This window comes from Sceloporus occidentalis, unplaced genomic scaffold (genome assembly GCF_023333645.1).
Source record: "Sceloporus occidentalis isolate IW3139 unplaced genomic scaffold, rSceOcc1.0.p SCAF_1, whole genome shotgun sequence".
Taxonomy (NCBI): domain Eukaryota; kingdom Metazoa; phylum Chordata; class Lepidosauria; order Squamata; family Phrynosomatidae; genus Sceloporus; species Sceloporus occidentalis.
This window is the reverse complement of record NW_028316981.1, coordinates 280,316,881-280,332,567: the sequence shown is the minus strand read 5'-3', so window position 1 is coordinate 280,332,567 and position 15,687 is coordinate 280,316,881. Positions and strand designations below refer to the sequence as shown.

At 42.8% G+C, this 15,687-nt stretch overlaps 1 protein-coding gene across 2 annotated transcripts; it reads left to right on the top strand.

Annotated features, from left to right (window-relative positions):
* Window positions 1-5,012: 5,012 nt before the first annotated feature.
* On the top strand, window positions 5,013-14,572 carry LOC149323973 (G2/mitotic-specific cyclin-B1-like). Of its 2 annotated transcripts, none has more exons than XM_089513007.1 (9): window positions 5,013-5,197; window positions 7,661-7,816; window positions 7,911-8,018; window positions 10,438-10,620; window positions 11,276-11,434; window positions 12,428-12,664; window positions 12,966-13,106; window positions 13,687-13,797; window positions 14,261-14,572. In XM_089513007.1, exons 1-9 carry the CDS (start codon window positions 5,177-5,179, stop codon window positions 14,363-14,365), a joined length of 1,221 nt encoding a protein of 406 aa, XP_089369133.1. In that variant the 5' UTR covers window positions 5,013-5,176; the 3' UTR covers window positions 14,366-14,572. The 2 variants fall into 2 exon arrangements, with proteins under 2 accessions (XP_089369133.1, XP_089369142.1); XM_089513016.1 differs by lacking the exon at window positions 5,013-5,197 and adding an exon at window positions 6,682-7,293.
* Window positions 14,573-15,687: the final 1,115 nt, after the last annotated feature.

Below are 15,687 nucleotides of genomic sequence, written 5' to 3'. Positions count from 1 at the left end.
GTCAAACTTAACATGTTGTTCGGGGGGGATGCAAAGTTGGAACAAGTTCAGAGGCATGTGGCAAAGATGGACAGCAGTATAGTAAACAAACAAAAATTGTTGAGAAAGATTATATTAATAATAATAATAATATAGATTCATTTGTATCCCGCCCAATCACGGGGAATCCAGGCGGCTAACAACAGTAAAAAAGATACAATACAAAAAATTACAATAATATACAAATTAACCCCTTCCTAATTCCCTGACCAATACAAAACAACAAAAGCAATAAACAATATAAATAAGGTAGCAAACAAAACATAAACATTACAATCAAATAGATTTCATAAATAATCCCTTTCCCAGTCCCTCAACGCAAATTCAAATCAAAACAATATTATACGAATTAAATGCAAAGCATAACATAATACCCGGGGAAAAATATAGGAATGCAATATATCATAATCCAAATACCTTAACAGTATAAAATACAATTTGTCCCAATCATTAAAAAAACAACTATAACAAATTCAGAATTCATAAAAGGAGCCCAGGTGGGACACACCGGTCTCTAAGCCTCCCAAAGTCAGCTGTGGGTCTGCTCCCAGGGGGCCAAGGCAGGGCAGGGGAGGCAGTTCCACAGACTGTAGTCCTCCGAGGACATTGCTGGGCTTGAATCAGACATTTAGCTGGGAAAGAGATGTGACAATACAAGTTGATGAGACACTTCCAATTTCCAAAAGGGCTATAAAAGATATTTGGTCTGGTGTTCTAATCTAAGTTAACAGGACTAGACTACCAGTAAATTCTAGGATGGTAAGAGTTTTTGAGTGAACATTAAGAGAAACATTTGACAGAGCAATCTGATGAACCACTCAGTTGAAGTGATGGCAGATTCTACTGGGTGACCTTCCAGTAGGAGCCAAAGAATCTCTGTGGAATGCTATAGCCTGGATTTCCTACATCATGGAAGGAGATGGCCTGGACCAGCCTTCCCCCACCTGGAGCCCTCTAGATGTTTTGGGCTACAGGTCCCATAAGTGCCCTAAGCAGGGTTAATTAGCATCCAGTTCAAAACATCAGGAGGGCCCAAGGTTAGGGAAGTTTGGTTTGGATCAAGGACAAGAATCATGTGGGACTCCAGATGTTGGATTATACCTCCTAGTTGCCTTTGCCAACACAGTTAAATGGAAAATGTGGGAGTTCCAGCCCAACAATAGTTGGAGGCTCTCTTTATTTCTGCCTTTGGCCTAGATTCACAAAAATAGATTTTCACAATTCTCTCTTGGAGAAACAGTAGTGGGGTCTCTATAGCAGTTCATATGGTGATTGTAAGTGTAGCATTGTATTTTACAAGAGCCAAAGGTGTGATCCCCAAAATGCTGATTAATGTGTGCTACAGTAAAATCCTTTGCAGAACTAAACTTCATTGAGCTCTGTGGGATTTAATACCATGTAAGTGCATATTGAAGTGGCAACCTTAGAAGGAAAAATATCTAAAACCTTAGTGCTTAAGATGCATTTCCACGCTGGGAAAAAGCATTTCCTGTTGATTTAATTATGTAATATAGTATGGGCAGGCAAAATGCAGCCCTCCAGATGTTGGATTGTAACTCCCAGCATTTCTCACTGCTGGACAGGACTGATGGGAGATATAGTTTCAAAACACTTGTACTTTACTCATTTCTGCCACAGAGCTCCCACCATAGAGAGGAGCAATCACAGCTATAAAGTAAACATATAAATGGATTTATAACCAAGTCACCCCACAGTGACTAGGACTAGGAATACCTGATTCAAATCCCTGTTCTTCAGTATAGCCACTGAATGACCCTGAGCCCATCACTATCAGCTCAGCCTAATGTTACCCAAATGCTGGGGTCCTGGAAGGGTGCCCACAAATCAATATGCTTTAGGGCAGGGGTTGGCAACCCCCGGCCCGCATGCTGGAGGCAGCCCGCGGAGGCGACAGGACCAGCCCCAGCCCGGTCCTGCCGCCGCCACCTCCTCCTTCACTTCCTCCTCTGCCCCTGGCTGCGCGGCCCTCCTCCACCGCGCGAAGAAGGAAGAGGAGGGCCGCGCAGCCTGGGGCAGAGGAGGCAAAGGGGGAAGCCCCGCGCCGCCCTCCCCGCCTCCCTGCGTGGGCCCGTGCCACCCTCCCCGTGCCACCCTCCCTGCACAGGCCTGCGCCGCCCACCTCCTTCTCCTCTGCCTCCTCCGCCCCGCCCCCAGGCTGCGTGGCTCATGGAGGAGGAGGAGGAGGGGGGGAGGAGAAGAAGGAAGAGGAGGGGGGAGGAGAAGAAGGAGGAGGAAGAGGAGGAGGGGGAGCAGAAGAAGGAGGAGGAGGAAGAGGAGGGGATAGGAGAAGAAGGAAGAGGAGGAGGAGGAGGGGGGGAGGACGAAGAGGAGGGGGGATAGGATGAGGAGGAGGAAGAGGTGGTGAGTGGCCAGAGGCCTTAAGGTTTTTTAAATTTTTATTTTGGGTGCTTTTAATGCTAACAAGTCTCCCTTGTTTTGACAGTGATAGGAGGAGGGGGGTGGTGGTGGTGGTGGTGGTGATGATGATATGAGTCAGCTTGAGAGGCATGCAGACACTGTTTCTTAAGCCTAGAGAGTGTCACCTTCCAAAGTGTGTTTTGGGTGCTTTTAATGCTAACAAGTCTCCCTTTTTTTGACAGTGATAGTGTGGTGGTGGTGGTGGTGGTGGTGGTGGTGGTGGTGGTGGTGATGATGATGATGATATGAGTCAGCTTGAGAGGCATGCAGGCACTGTTTCTTAAGCCGAGAGAGTGTCACCTTCCAAAGTGTGTTTTGGGTGCGTTTAATGCTAACAAGTCTCCCTTCCTTTGACAATGATAGTGTGGTGGTGGTGGTGATGATGATGATGATGATGATATGACTAAGCTTCAGAGGCATGCAAGCACTGTTTCAGAAGCCGAGAGAGTGTCACCTTCCAAAGTGTGTTTTGGGTGCTTTTAATGCTAACAAGTCTCCCTTGTTTTGACAGTGATAGTGTGGTGATGATGATGATGATATGAGTCAGCTTGAGATGCATGCACGCACTGTTTCTGAAGCCAAGAGAGTGTGACTTTCCAAAGTGCCTTTTCTGTGTGTTTTTGGTTCTTGAATGGTGATATTGATATCAGAAAGCCTCTGAGGCAAGGCCAATGTAAATTGCTGTGATTTTTACAAACCCATGCGCAGTGAAGAAAAACCAAAGTCCCTTGACCAAGTACACACTTCTGAGAAGTACACTTGGTGCAAGAACGGTGAAACCACCTTGACATGTTCAATATGCATAGCCATGTTAAACCATGCTAAGTGTTAAACCCAAGGGGTTTGGTTATGGAATAAGCCCCTGAAATATGCAAGAGGCCATGTTAAGTAAAGCCATGTGAAATGCACAAATGTGCTGTTGTGTGTGTTTTGGAATGCAGTGTGTTTGGCCAGAAAGGGACCAAGGAGGAGAGGGCGGGCACATGCCTCCTCCTCCCCGCGGGGCTTCAGTGGAAGTTCCGCCCCCAGCATGCAGCCCCGCCCCCAGAGGGTGGAAGCTCCACCCCCCGAGTTGTCTGAGGGACAGCAACTCGGTCCCCGGCTCAAAAAGGTTGCCTACCCCTGTTTTGGGGGATATCACCTTCACATACATTCTGCATTTTTTTGGGGGGGGGGGACAGTATGCCTTTTGGGAGACCACTTGCATTCACATAGGCCCTGTATTTTTGGGGGGACCACTTGCATCGCCATCTAGCCCACATTTAGGGAGGAGAGACGCTGTGCATTTTGAGGGGAAAATACACACACACACAACTGTTACACAAGGCTCCAATCTAAAAGGCACAAAGATGTGGGGGGGGGGGAGTATTTATTATTTTTGTATTACTGTGGCAGTTAGAATTCAATAATCAATATTTAGTTCATATGCATGAAATAAATGTAGTAAAATATTGTGAACCAAAGTGAAAGGAATTTGGGATTGAGGCACCTGCAAAGGAATGGTGGGTGGGGAGGGCTAGAATAGAGGTTGTTAATTGAAGGGCATTCTTCATCAAGGCGCCTGCAGCTGGTCAGAATGAAGCCGTAATAACTCAGAGATAAGAGATGCAGCTTCTCTGGTTCAAAGAGGCCCAAGGTAACATCAGAATCGCTAAGGGAAGGAAGAATGTGTCCATGAGGGTCTCAAATCTGGTTGTAGGAAATCCTATGTTTAAATTTTACTATAACCAATTAAATGTACTAAAAAGATTTGTCTAAACACCTATAAAAAGCAATGGACTTTGTTTTTTCGAGGCCACAGGATTTTTGTTGGAATGATAATGATTCCAAGCTGAGGACACTTGGCTACCAATAAAGATGTTGTTGTTGTTATTATTATTATTATTATTATCATCATCATCATCATCATCAAACTGGTTCTTCTTCGGGTTTCTGTTCTGTTTAAGAACCCAATATCAGATCAAAATTAGTTTGGCTGATGTCTGCTACATTATGCTACACATAATCCATGGATACAGGTTTAAGAATCTGAGCTTGAGAAACGCAGGTCCAAAACACACTGCAGAAATAAACCAGTTTGAGACCGCTTTAACTGCCCTGGCTTAGTGCTATAGGGAATCCGGGGCATTGTAGTTTATTGTGCGACCAGGGCCTGCTCTCTCTGACAAGAGAAGGCTCAATGTCTCACAAAACTACAGTTCCCAGAATCCCCTAGCATTTGAGCCAGGGCAGTTAAAGTGGGTTCAAACTGGATTATTAGTGTGTTTGGGCCATCCTTGGAACAATGAAGAAGGGCATGATGGGAGATTCAAGGCAAGAGAGTGGCTCTCAGCCCCTCCTTCCTTCAAACAACCCCTTTTCCTCCTTTCCAGCTGAGTTGAGGAGCTCCACAGCCGTCACGTGACGCGAAGCCCCCAATCACGTCCGCCCCCTCACCACGCCTCCCCCGCCCTCTCTTTTTCCCTTTTCGAACGCCGCAAAAGTACCAGCCTCCCGTAGCCTTAGAAACGCATTCAGAACCGATCGCCGGGGAGCCAATAGGGAGCGAGCGAACCCTGCGAGGCAGCCAATGAGCGCCGCCGAGGGCGAATTTTAAACCTGCGTCGAGAGCCACTGGACTCGTGCTCAGCATCAGTCGGTCTCTGGAGCTGGAAGGAGAAGGAGGTTGTTTGGAGTCAGTGCTGCAGGAACCGGAGCCATGGCGTTGCGGGCCACCCGGGTAGGCAGCGCTTGTTTTATTACTAATATTTACTTTTATTTAAATATTTATGTCGCCTTTCTCCCAAAAAGGGACCCAAGGCGGTTCACAAGATTAAAGATATAATCTTGTGAGCCGCCTTGGGTCCCTTTTTGGAAAGAAGGCGGCATAAATATTGAAATATATATATATATATATATATATATATATATATCTTGTGTTACTGTTTATTGGATTACTGTTTATTGGAAATCCTGTTTATTTCATGTTTGGAAATGACTTATAATGCTGTGAGCCGCCTTGGGTCCCTTTTTGGGAGAAAGGCGGTATAAAAATTGAAATAAAATTACATACATATATATATATATATATATATATATATATTTGGGCCAGGTTGCCCCGTGCTTTCCTTCCTTACTCCAGATTTAAGGATTAAAACCTTGCTGTTGTGTGCCTTTCAAGTCCTTTCCAAATTAATGGCGACCCTATCATGGTTTTTCTTTTTCCTCGCCATGTTTCTTCAGAGGGTGGTTTGCCACTCCCATCCCTTGAGGCTGAGAGAGTGTGATTCCCCCAAGGTCACCCAGTGGGTTTCCATGGCCCAGCCTGGATTCGAACCCTGGTCTCCAGAGCCCTAGTCCCACCCACAGTACCATTTAACGTGCCATTTTTGTATGCTTTTAATTGAGTCCCAATTTTGGCAAAAGGGTGGGATATATAAATAAAAAATAATCAAAGCAGCTACCAACTAAAACACACACATATATATGTTATATATATATGTGTGTGTTGTAAAATTATATACACATATATAATTTTATTATTATATATATATAATATACATATATATGGTCTATTTAGTTTTTGGATTGGTTGGGATAAAGGGAGAGAGGGTTTTAATTGTATGTTATTTTTTATTTTATGAATATAAAATTATATACACACACATATATGTGTGTGTAATTTTATAATAATACACACACACACATATATATGTGTGTGTGTGTGTGTGTGCATCCCACCCTTTTGCCAAAACTGGGACTCAGGGTGGTTCACAACGTTAAAAAAATAAAACAAAATTATATATTGAATTACACACACTATATATATATATATATATATATATATATATATAATATGTTCCAATACCCAAACTGCTACACCACGCAGGCTCTCTAGAGAGCCTGCGTGGTGTAACAGTTTGGGCATTGGAACATATTATAATATATATGTGTGTGTGTGTGTAATTCAATATATAATTTTATTTTATATATAGACCTAATTCGAACCATAAACAATAATATATATAAAACCTCCAAATGTGGGGAAGACTCCTCCCTCCAATCTTTTGTCTAATCTGGTTCAGCTGCAGTTTTGCAGCATGTGGTCCATGGGAAATCAGGCAATGGGAAATGTCTGTGTTTTCCTCCCCCGTCTTTCACAGTATTCTCGGCACTCTTCTCCTCCAGCACCACCTCTCAAATGACCTTTATTTTCTTCCTTTCTTTCTTTTTCTTTCAGATAGGAAAGGGTCACCATGAGTCTGAGGCAGACTTGAGGGCAGTGAACAACAAACAACCACAAGACCTCTCTCCTTTGATGCCTTGGACATGTGCTTATTTTGCATCTAGGCCTAACAAAGGAGAGCTGGGCGCAGGGTGACCAGATGTCCTCGCAGCAAAGGAGGATGTGACACCGTCAAATGCAGGACTGTGATTTCCCAAGCTCTGGGCTTCCAGGTGTTTGGGATCTCAGCGCCCAGAATCCCAAATTATTGACCAAAAATGGTTGAGGCTCCTGGGAGCTGGAGTCCAAAACACCTGGAAGACTGGAATCTGAGAATCACTGGTCTACGACATGTCAAGAGAAATGGAGGACATGACCAAAAAACACTCATATAAATGTTAATTGATGCTTCTTCGTCCTACTCAAAAGTGGAGGATATTTTGGAATTCCTCCTGGACAGAAGGCTGAAATGGAGGACATGCCCAAATAAAAGCTACGAAGCACTCCTAGAAGTGTAAATTAAGACTTCTCAGTCCTGCTCCAAATGGAGGGCATTTTGGAATTCCTCCTGGACAGAAGGCTGAAATGGAGGACATGTCCAGGAAATGGAGGTAACCTTGGTACTCACTTATTGCCACCTTTCAGTTGTGATCATACTGGATCTGTTGCCTGTGTACCCCTGAGGTTCTCTGCCTGCCCCATTTTGCAGAGTGCAGAAAAGAGGAGATACAGAGCTAATGGCAGACCGGACAGGCATTGCCTCCAGGTTTGGTGGCCCTTCCAGGCAAACTCTAATCTATGCCTTTTATCCACAGCTGGTGAAGAGATGCATCTTTAAAATATGAATCTTAAAATATCAGAACTTGTTAACCTCACACTTTTATTTCTCTTCCCCCACTGCTGTTTCTCATGCTCTGCAAAGCCGCCTGTAAAGCTGTGAATATGACCTGAACACAAACCCATCTCCTTCTTTTACAGACCACAAAAGTCAACACAGAGAACAAAACAAAACCCGCCATGGCAGCTACCAAGCGGGGAGTTGGGGTTGCCAAGCCTTGCTTGAGGCCTAGGACTGCCTTGGGAGACATTGGCAACAAGGCCTGCGAGCCGAAGCCCAAGGACCTGGCCAAAAAGGTAAACCCTCTCTTCTCACCTGTCCTCTAGCTAAAGCCAAGAAATGTGTCTCTTTCACTGAATTCTTTTCTTTTCTCCTTCATCACTCCATTAGGAAGTCTTGAAACCTGCACTTGTGGAGAAAGTGGCCACTCGGAAAGTCCCAAAGCCCGTTGAAAAAGTGGTTGAGCCTATCAAAGAAGAAAAGCCAGAACCTGTTCAGGTATCAAATGATTTTCATAATAGTGTGTGATGGGGATGAGAAAGATGCATTCTGTTTGAGGAATGAAATCAGCTCTGTTTTGTGGCCTTTCCCCCCTCCAGTAAAGTCAAAGGCCTGTACAGTATTCCTGCCATCCTTCCTACTTTTAGCCTCATAGCAATCCTTTGAGATCTGTTTTTAAGAGAGACACTAGACTTAGGGACAAAATAGATTGCCCCGTTAAAGCGGCTTGCCACTGCCTCTTTGAGCACTGGATTGGGGCAGCGGCAGCAGGACACCACAGCCCTGATCCAGCATTTTTCTGGGCCAAAAAGAAGTGGCAAAGTGCCACTTCTTTTTGGCTCAGGAAAAGGGCGCCCTTGCCATTGCTACGGCACTTTTCCGTGCTCCTTTTGGTATGTACCGTGTGAACACTGCGCCAAAGGAGCGCCATAATGCCACCCGCTGTGCAGTGTTACACCCACTTGGGGGTGGCGTCGGGGCACATGGCATCCAAACACCATACCCCCAAGCCAGCGCTTACTGCCAGTCTGTACAGCCCCTTAGTTCCACAGACAGTTTCCCGGCTCCAAGGGGACTTGGGTCTTCCAAATCCTAGTATAACACGTTAACCACTGCACCAAAGTGGCATATCTAATATTTCCTTTGAGGACATCTCTGCTACCTTTGATGGTTAGAGGCAGGCAGTCTAACTGAAGTTTAGGTATTTGAGCCCTCAGTAAGTTGTATTATCAGTCACAGAATTATAGAGTTGGAAGAGATCACAGAGGCTGTCCAATTCAATCCCCTGCCATGCAGGAATACATAATCAAAGCACTCCCGACAGATGGCCATCCAGCCTCTGTTTAAAGACCTCCAAAGAGGGAGACTCCACCACTCTCCGAGGCAGTGAAAAGAGGAATGCCCTCGTTTATAGAATAGAATCTTAGAATTGGAGGATACACCAGGGGTCATCCAGTCCAACCCCCTGCTGTGCCAGAAGACGCAATCAAAGCACCCCGAACAGATGGTCATCCAGCTATTCTAAAGCTTTCTAAAGGTGTATGAGCAATTCTAGTGTCAGTGTCTTTTTTTAGACTGCCAAAGCTAATTCTTGCTGCGGGGGTAGGGGGGATGTTACGTGTTTGGCTTAGAGACCTGCATTGCTTTCTCCTGGGATCTTAAAAGAGCTGTACCCCCATAAAAGCAATTGTTGGAAGACAAGGGTCGCCATTGCCCCTAAGGAGCATGGAACAGAAATTTCACCCCCATTTTCTTGGCCTTCTCTAAGCCATTTTAGGTCCAAGGCATGCCTTTTTCAACAGGGCGTAATTTGGAAATCAGCTTCTCAGTCACTTTTGGTTTGGAAAAAACATCTTAATCCCTTAAACAGCCCATGGGAGGGGGGAAAAAACCATGCTGGAATTGTCTCCTACACCCCCAGGGAATGTTGGGAGAAATTGGAGGGTATCTTTCTTTCTTTTTTTGGAAATATTTTAAAAACGTGGAGACACAAATGGCCTCTAGGTGCCTGCACAGTTTGCACTTTTCCACTCTTGTGCTAGACCAATATTTCTTTCAAGATGATAAATTCTTGAACTGTCTGGCCTTCAAAGTTTTTTCTAATCAGTTTGAATACTTGTCCTAGTATGACATTTTAATTACCAATACTTTTGCACAGGTTCTTCATATTTGATGTATTGAAGTATTCATTGAAGTATGTTTTCAGAATGAAATGATCAACTTGGGTGAACTTGCTATCATCTCTGTTGCATGTAGAACATGAGAGTTTGGTGTGGTAATCCTGAATGAAAGAACTGGTCAGATTGTTAATCACCAGTTTGCCTTTTAATTTAATACAGAGGACTGACCGCATCGGTGGTCTAGTTATTATTCACTGGCGGTGCATATTCACAAAGTGTGCATGTTGCTGTCCATTGAATGATATGGGGCTTGAGAATACCAGTTTTTTCTATCTGCAGGGGCCCAGAATGGCACTTGTCCACTATATTTAGTGACTGGCTGCATCCAACATGGCATCCATTTTGGGTATGGACAGCTTCCTGTGGCATTTTGAGATGGTGCCCATGACTTAAATTGCAAAAAAAATGCCCTGTGACTTAAATATAGTGGAAATTCCTGTACTGAATTTTAAGTAGCGTCTTATCCAAGACCTGTTGCTTTGGATAGCATAGCTTTTAACATCTGTGTGGCAACAGATGTTATAACTGGCTTATAATGAAGCACTATACTGGGATTGCATGTAGTTCCTGCCTACCAATTATAGCTAAACAGGTTTGAATTTATTTGACAGAGTGCCTGGATGGGACATTACCTGGGAAGCTTCAGGTGTGCTACATGATGGAAGAAAAGCATGTACCTCTAAAGAAGGTTTGACTATTATAATCAAATACTAAAGTTATTATTTTTATCCCTACAGTTGGAGTCTCCCTCCCCAAGCCCAATGGAGACTTCTGGTTTTGCACCAGCAGAAGAAATCCTGTGCCAGGCATTCTCAGATGTTCTGCTTGAAGTGAAAGATGTAGACACAGAAGATGGTTGTGATCCAAATCTCTGCAGTGAATATGTGAAAGACATCTACAACTATCTGAAAGTTCTTGAGGTTAGTTCAAGAAGCTCTTGAGGCAGGCATGATGTGTTTCTATGGAAGAAATGGGGGGGGGGGGTCTTGAAAGCCAAGTTATACAACATAGCAAACTGACACACTTAAGTCTGTGGATACAGGCAATGGAGGACAGAATCACTAAATGTTTTTTCTCTTTTGTGTGCTAGCTTTTAAAATGTGCCACTAGACATCCATGGTTTAGGACAAATTGGGTGGATCATAGCTTAGCAGAAGTGGGTGGCTATAGTAGTACATGGCGCTTGAGATGGAAGAGGACATTCTAAACTTGATTGTGATGCTTAAGTATGCCACAATATGTGGATTGTGTCATACAATCTATGGCATACAATATTCTCTGTTGTCCTTTTGCCAGCAAGAAAAGACATTTTTAGGCAGCTTCTGGGAGACTGGCTGCTGGCTTTTTATGGAGTAGCACTGTACCTCCCCCACACACTCCCGCTTTTTCTGTGTTTTAAAAAATTGCTTGTAATGAACTGCTTCCCAAACTGATCCTTCACTGTCTTTTTCAGTTTTTTTTTTTTTTGTTGTTGTTGTACCCATTTCCTATACATGTTGAAAGTGCTCTGGTTCTCATTCCTGGAAGATAAAAGCAAGATGTACATAATCATTTGGATTATTTATTTATCTCTAGGGTCAACAGTCAGTGAGACCAAACTACTTAACAGGCCAGGAAATCACTGGAAACATGCGAGCAATCCTTATTGACTGGCTTGTGCAAGTCCAGATAAAGTTCAAACTGTTGCAAGAGACCTTGTACATGACTGTTGCCATTATTGATCGCTTTCTGCAGGTAAGAGATTTTGCCCAATAACGAAAATTCTACCGTGTCCATAGTCCGAGCAACTTGAGTAGACTTCTTATAGAGGTTTTCTTATGCTTAATTATAAGGCTGCTTTTAAACTGCAAGCTTGAATGTTAAATTAAGAAGTCATGGGGAAAGAGGGATGCTAGATTTGTCCTGGCTCTTCGGCATTTCTTTCTTTGCTAGTGACAGGAAATGCTTTAGAAGCCCTTAGTCCTGTGGTTCATATTTATAGAAGAGGTGCAGCAACTGTTCTCTTACAGATTTGTCTACAGGAGTGGGAGCTGGGAAACTGGAGGAACATTAGCCTCCAGGAGACCTTTGGGCTGCACTACCCACACAAAAAAGTCAAAAAAATATTTGTCCAAAAAGTCTTGTGAAGGTTTGGTGAGCATTTTAGGCCCCAGTAAATTATTTTTGGCAGCAGAAAGGGATGAAGTCAGTTTCCTTTTCCTTTTGTTTTAGAAAAAGGCCTGTCCTGAACCTAATAACCTGAAGGAAGACAAAAACATGGGGAAAATACTTTTATGCCCCCAAGAGGACATTTGGGGGGGGGGGTACTTTTTCAATTTTTCATTTGGACCCCAGAGACTACAAATATGGTCCTGGGGACTGCATGTTGATCATGGGCTGGACTTGCCAGCCCCCACTGCATTGAGACTAAACAGAAAAAAGAATGTCAAAATAGAGCAGGAGAGTAGCCACTTTTTCTGTTGTCCTAGGACTTAACATTCTCATTCCCCAAGGAAGACAGTCATAAAAGCATGCCTTTTGCCGAATAGATTTTTTCTTTCGGAAGAGCGTGGAAGTGCCACAACAGAATGTGAAGAGGCACCAAGAAAGCCACTACTCCCTTGCTGTTTCAGCTTACTTTTCTTGTGCGGGAAGGCTCCAAGTGACTTAGCAAATAAATATTGCAGCAGTTTCATGAACTATATTTCATCTTGCAAAAAGTCTAAATAACAGTGTTTTCTATTACAGAACAACAAAGTAGCTAAGAGGATGCTGCAGCTGGTTGGCGTAACGGCCATGTTCATTGCCAGCAAATATGAAGAAATGTTTCCACCAGAAATTGGTGACTTTGCCTTTGTGACTGATCACACTTATACCAACCTCCAGATCAGACAGATGGAGATGAAAATCCTAAAATCTCTTGATTTCAACCTTGGTCGCCCTCTTCCACTCCACTTCCTGAGGAGGGCCTCAAAAATTGGAGAGGTAATGCTACTTTGAAGCTTTCCTAACTATGCCTTGCATGGTATTGCAAAAGGACACTCCTGAACATATAGTGGAAGATGAAACTTGGAATCCTAAACTTACTCTCTAGACCAGTCCTTCTCTTGGAATGAAAGACAAAGCTGTAAAAGTAACTTGCCTTGTTTTATGTTCTTATATACAGGTGTCATACAGTTTGAAATACGTTTGTATCTACGTATGCAGAAGTGCAATTCAAGATTTACTGTTTGTTAATCTGTACAGATTAATGGTGGTTAACCCAACCTTATCCTAACTATTTCAGGCAGATATACAACAACACATGCTGGCAAAATATCTGATGGAACTCTCACTGCTGGATTATGAAATGGTACACTACCCTCCCTCTCAGATTGCTGCTGCAGCCTTTTGCTTATCTTCTAAAGTTCTCGAAGAGGGAGAGTGGGTAAGTAAATGGCCACAGACATAACTCTCACAGGTGAACCAGAAGGTCTGTAATAGAAGACTTCGTTGTACATTTCATTTTTTCTACAGCAGCAGTAGAACTGAAAAGCTGCTCAGTAATTTCCCATGCCATTCATCCCTATATTTGGGTTAGTTACTATCATTGTCACTTGGAAAATACTGTTGCTTCCATCAGTGAAATGGTGCAGTTGCTGAAGTAGCCCATGCATGTTCAACATTTGCTCTGTGAAGCTTCTGGAACAGAGGGAAGGGGCAGAAGGTCCCAACTGCTGGGAGTTCGCTGCTTGTGCAATGTTGGGTTTAATCCTAAAATGTGAATTTGGAAGATCTGCCTCGAATCTTTGCTATGTGATGACCTAGGAGCCAGAGTTCTTAAACCTTTCTCTACCTGGGCCCCCTGTCTGATTTGCAGAGTGTATGTCAAGTTCTTCGAAGTTTAAGCTGTTTTTTTAAAGCTGTTTGAAAGATTTAGGGAAGAAAGTGGCATTACAAAATATGATTGAATTCCAGTAGAGTTGTTTTGTAATCCTTACAACTCTAACTTTGCTTCTTGCTCTTAGACACCAACTCTGCAACACTACATGTATTATGCTGAGAGTGCCCTTGTTCCTGTTATGCAGCACATGGCCAAAAACGTGGTGATGGTAAACGGACGCCTTACAAAGCACATGGTAAGCCAGACCCATACTAGTGCCTGTTTGTTTCAGTTACATGTAGCAATATGTTATGGGAGTAAGGTTTGCAGGTGAGTCAACATGGTGCAGCATCTCTAATCTGTGGAAGCAATTTCCTCTTAGGGATGAAGTGGGAATACTTGAAAACTGGATTGATTGAGTAAAACATTAGCAACTTTATCAGAAACTGGAGGGTATTTTAACAAAATGCACTGCCTTTAAAATGGCTCCTATGAAAATCAAGCTATTTTACTAGCAAACCTTTACTGTGAATTTACAAGCTTTGGACATCATATCCAAACACTTAAATTGAGTATCTGACACGATTGCATGTTTCACTATAGCATTATTTCAGCAGAATGGTATGTGCTGATAAGGTTTCCTTTCTCTAAAACAAAATGTTAGTGTTTTTAATTCAAAATGTATATACTGAGATACCATTTAACTTTTCTTTCTGCAGACTGTCAAGAACAAATATGCCAGCAGCAAGCATGCTAAGATCAGCACCCTCCCGGCACTCAACTGTGCAGTCATACTGGATCTGGCCAAACCACTACTGAAATAAATCTGATTGAACTGTTGGACAAAGTTGACACCATGTGTCACTGAAGTGTTTATATGTAAATGTTTCATTTAAAGCTTTTAATAAACTTTACCTTTTACTTTAATTATTCTGTCATGGACTAAATGTGGGGCGGGGGGATCCTTATGGGAGATCTTTCAAGTACTGTATATACTAAAAACTGATATATTAGCTTGCTGTCTTAATAAATGAGGTAAAATAAATTCTGTGCGAGACTGAAGAATTGCTTGTCCAACATTTTATAAACATTACTGTGGGATTGTGTTGCTTTAAGTATAAACAGTGCAAGCTGGCTGGATTTTAAATTACTGTTCTTGATAATTTTTTCCCTTGTAGATAAAGTAGTAACTGAGCTTCCAGTAGGTGGCTCAAGCCTTTCCCCTTTGCTAAAAATTCATTGTACTGATACATTTTGTACTCCCTGTTTTAAGGCATAACTGCATTTGTGAGTACCGGTTGAAAGCAAATATATCAGTTATCTGGAACATCACAAGGTTTGCTTAACTGGCTTATTTAGGGCTTTCACTAGTGCCAGGTATTCAAGACCACCCTTTTTCATTTTGGATTATAAAATTGTCCTGGAGGAAGAATTCAAAGATACAGCTTTGTTAGCCTCTGTAGACCTTTGAGACTAATTGAAAGAAGGAAGTTGGGAGCATGAGCTTTTCTAGTACTTCCTCAAATGCATCTGAAAAAGTAGACTGTAGCCTATGAAAGCTCACAGTACCAACTTCTTTCTTTCAGTGAGTATCGAAGGTGCTACACCATCTCTAAATACTGTGTCCTTTAGGTAGACATTTTTTAAAATGACTTTAACAAGGCACCTGAAATAAGGCAAAACAGCTTTGTCTAAATGGTTTTTTTCACTACTCCATATCCAGGGATTCAAACACCCATGGCTTGAAAATGTTCAAAAATACATATATTATGAAAAGGAAACCATGATTTTGCCATTTTACATATGGGACACCAATTTACTATCCATTGTATTTAATGGGACTTGAACATCCATGGATTTTGATATCCATGGGAGGGGGTCCGCAGATCAAAAACTACTGATGTCTTGCAAGCTGCCTTCATCTCATTTACTAACAGAACCATGTGTAGATACATATCAGTGCTTCTGTTTGAGCTGTATTCCTATGAATACAGGAATCTGCCAAACCTAGCAGGATGTAGAATTCAAAGATATACCTGTGTTAGTCTGGCAAACCAGTATGCAAAGGGATCTTGTAGCACCTTTGAGACTAACTGAAAGAAGTTGGTAGCATGATCTTTCTTAGACTTGAGCCTACTTCCTCAGA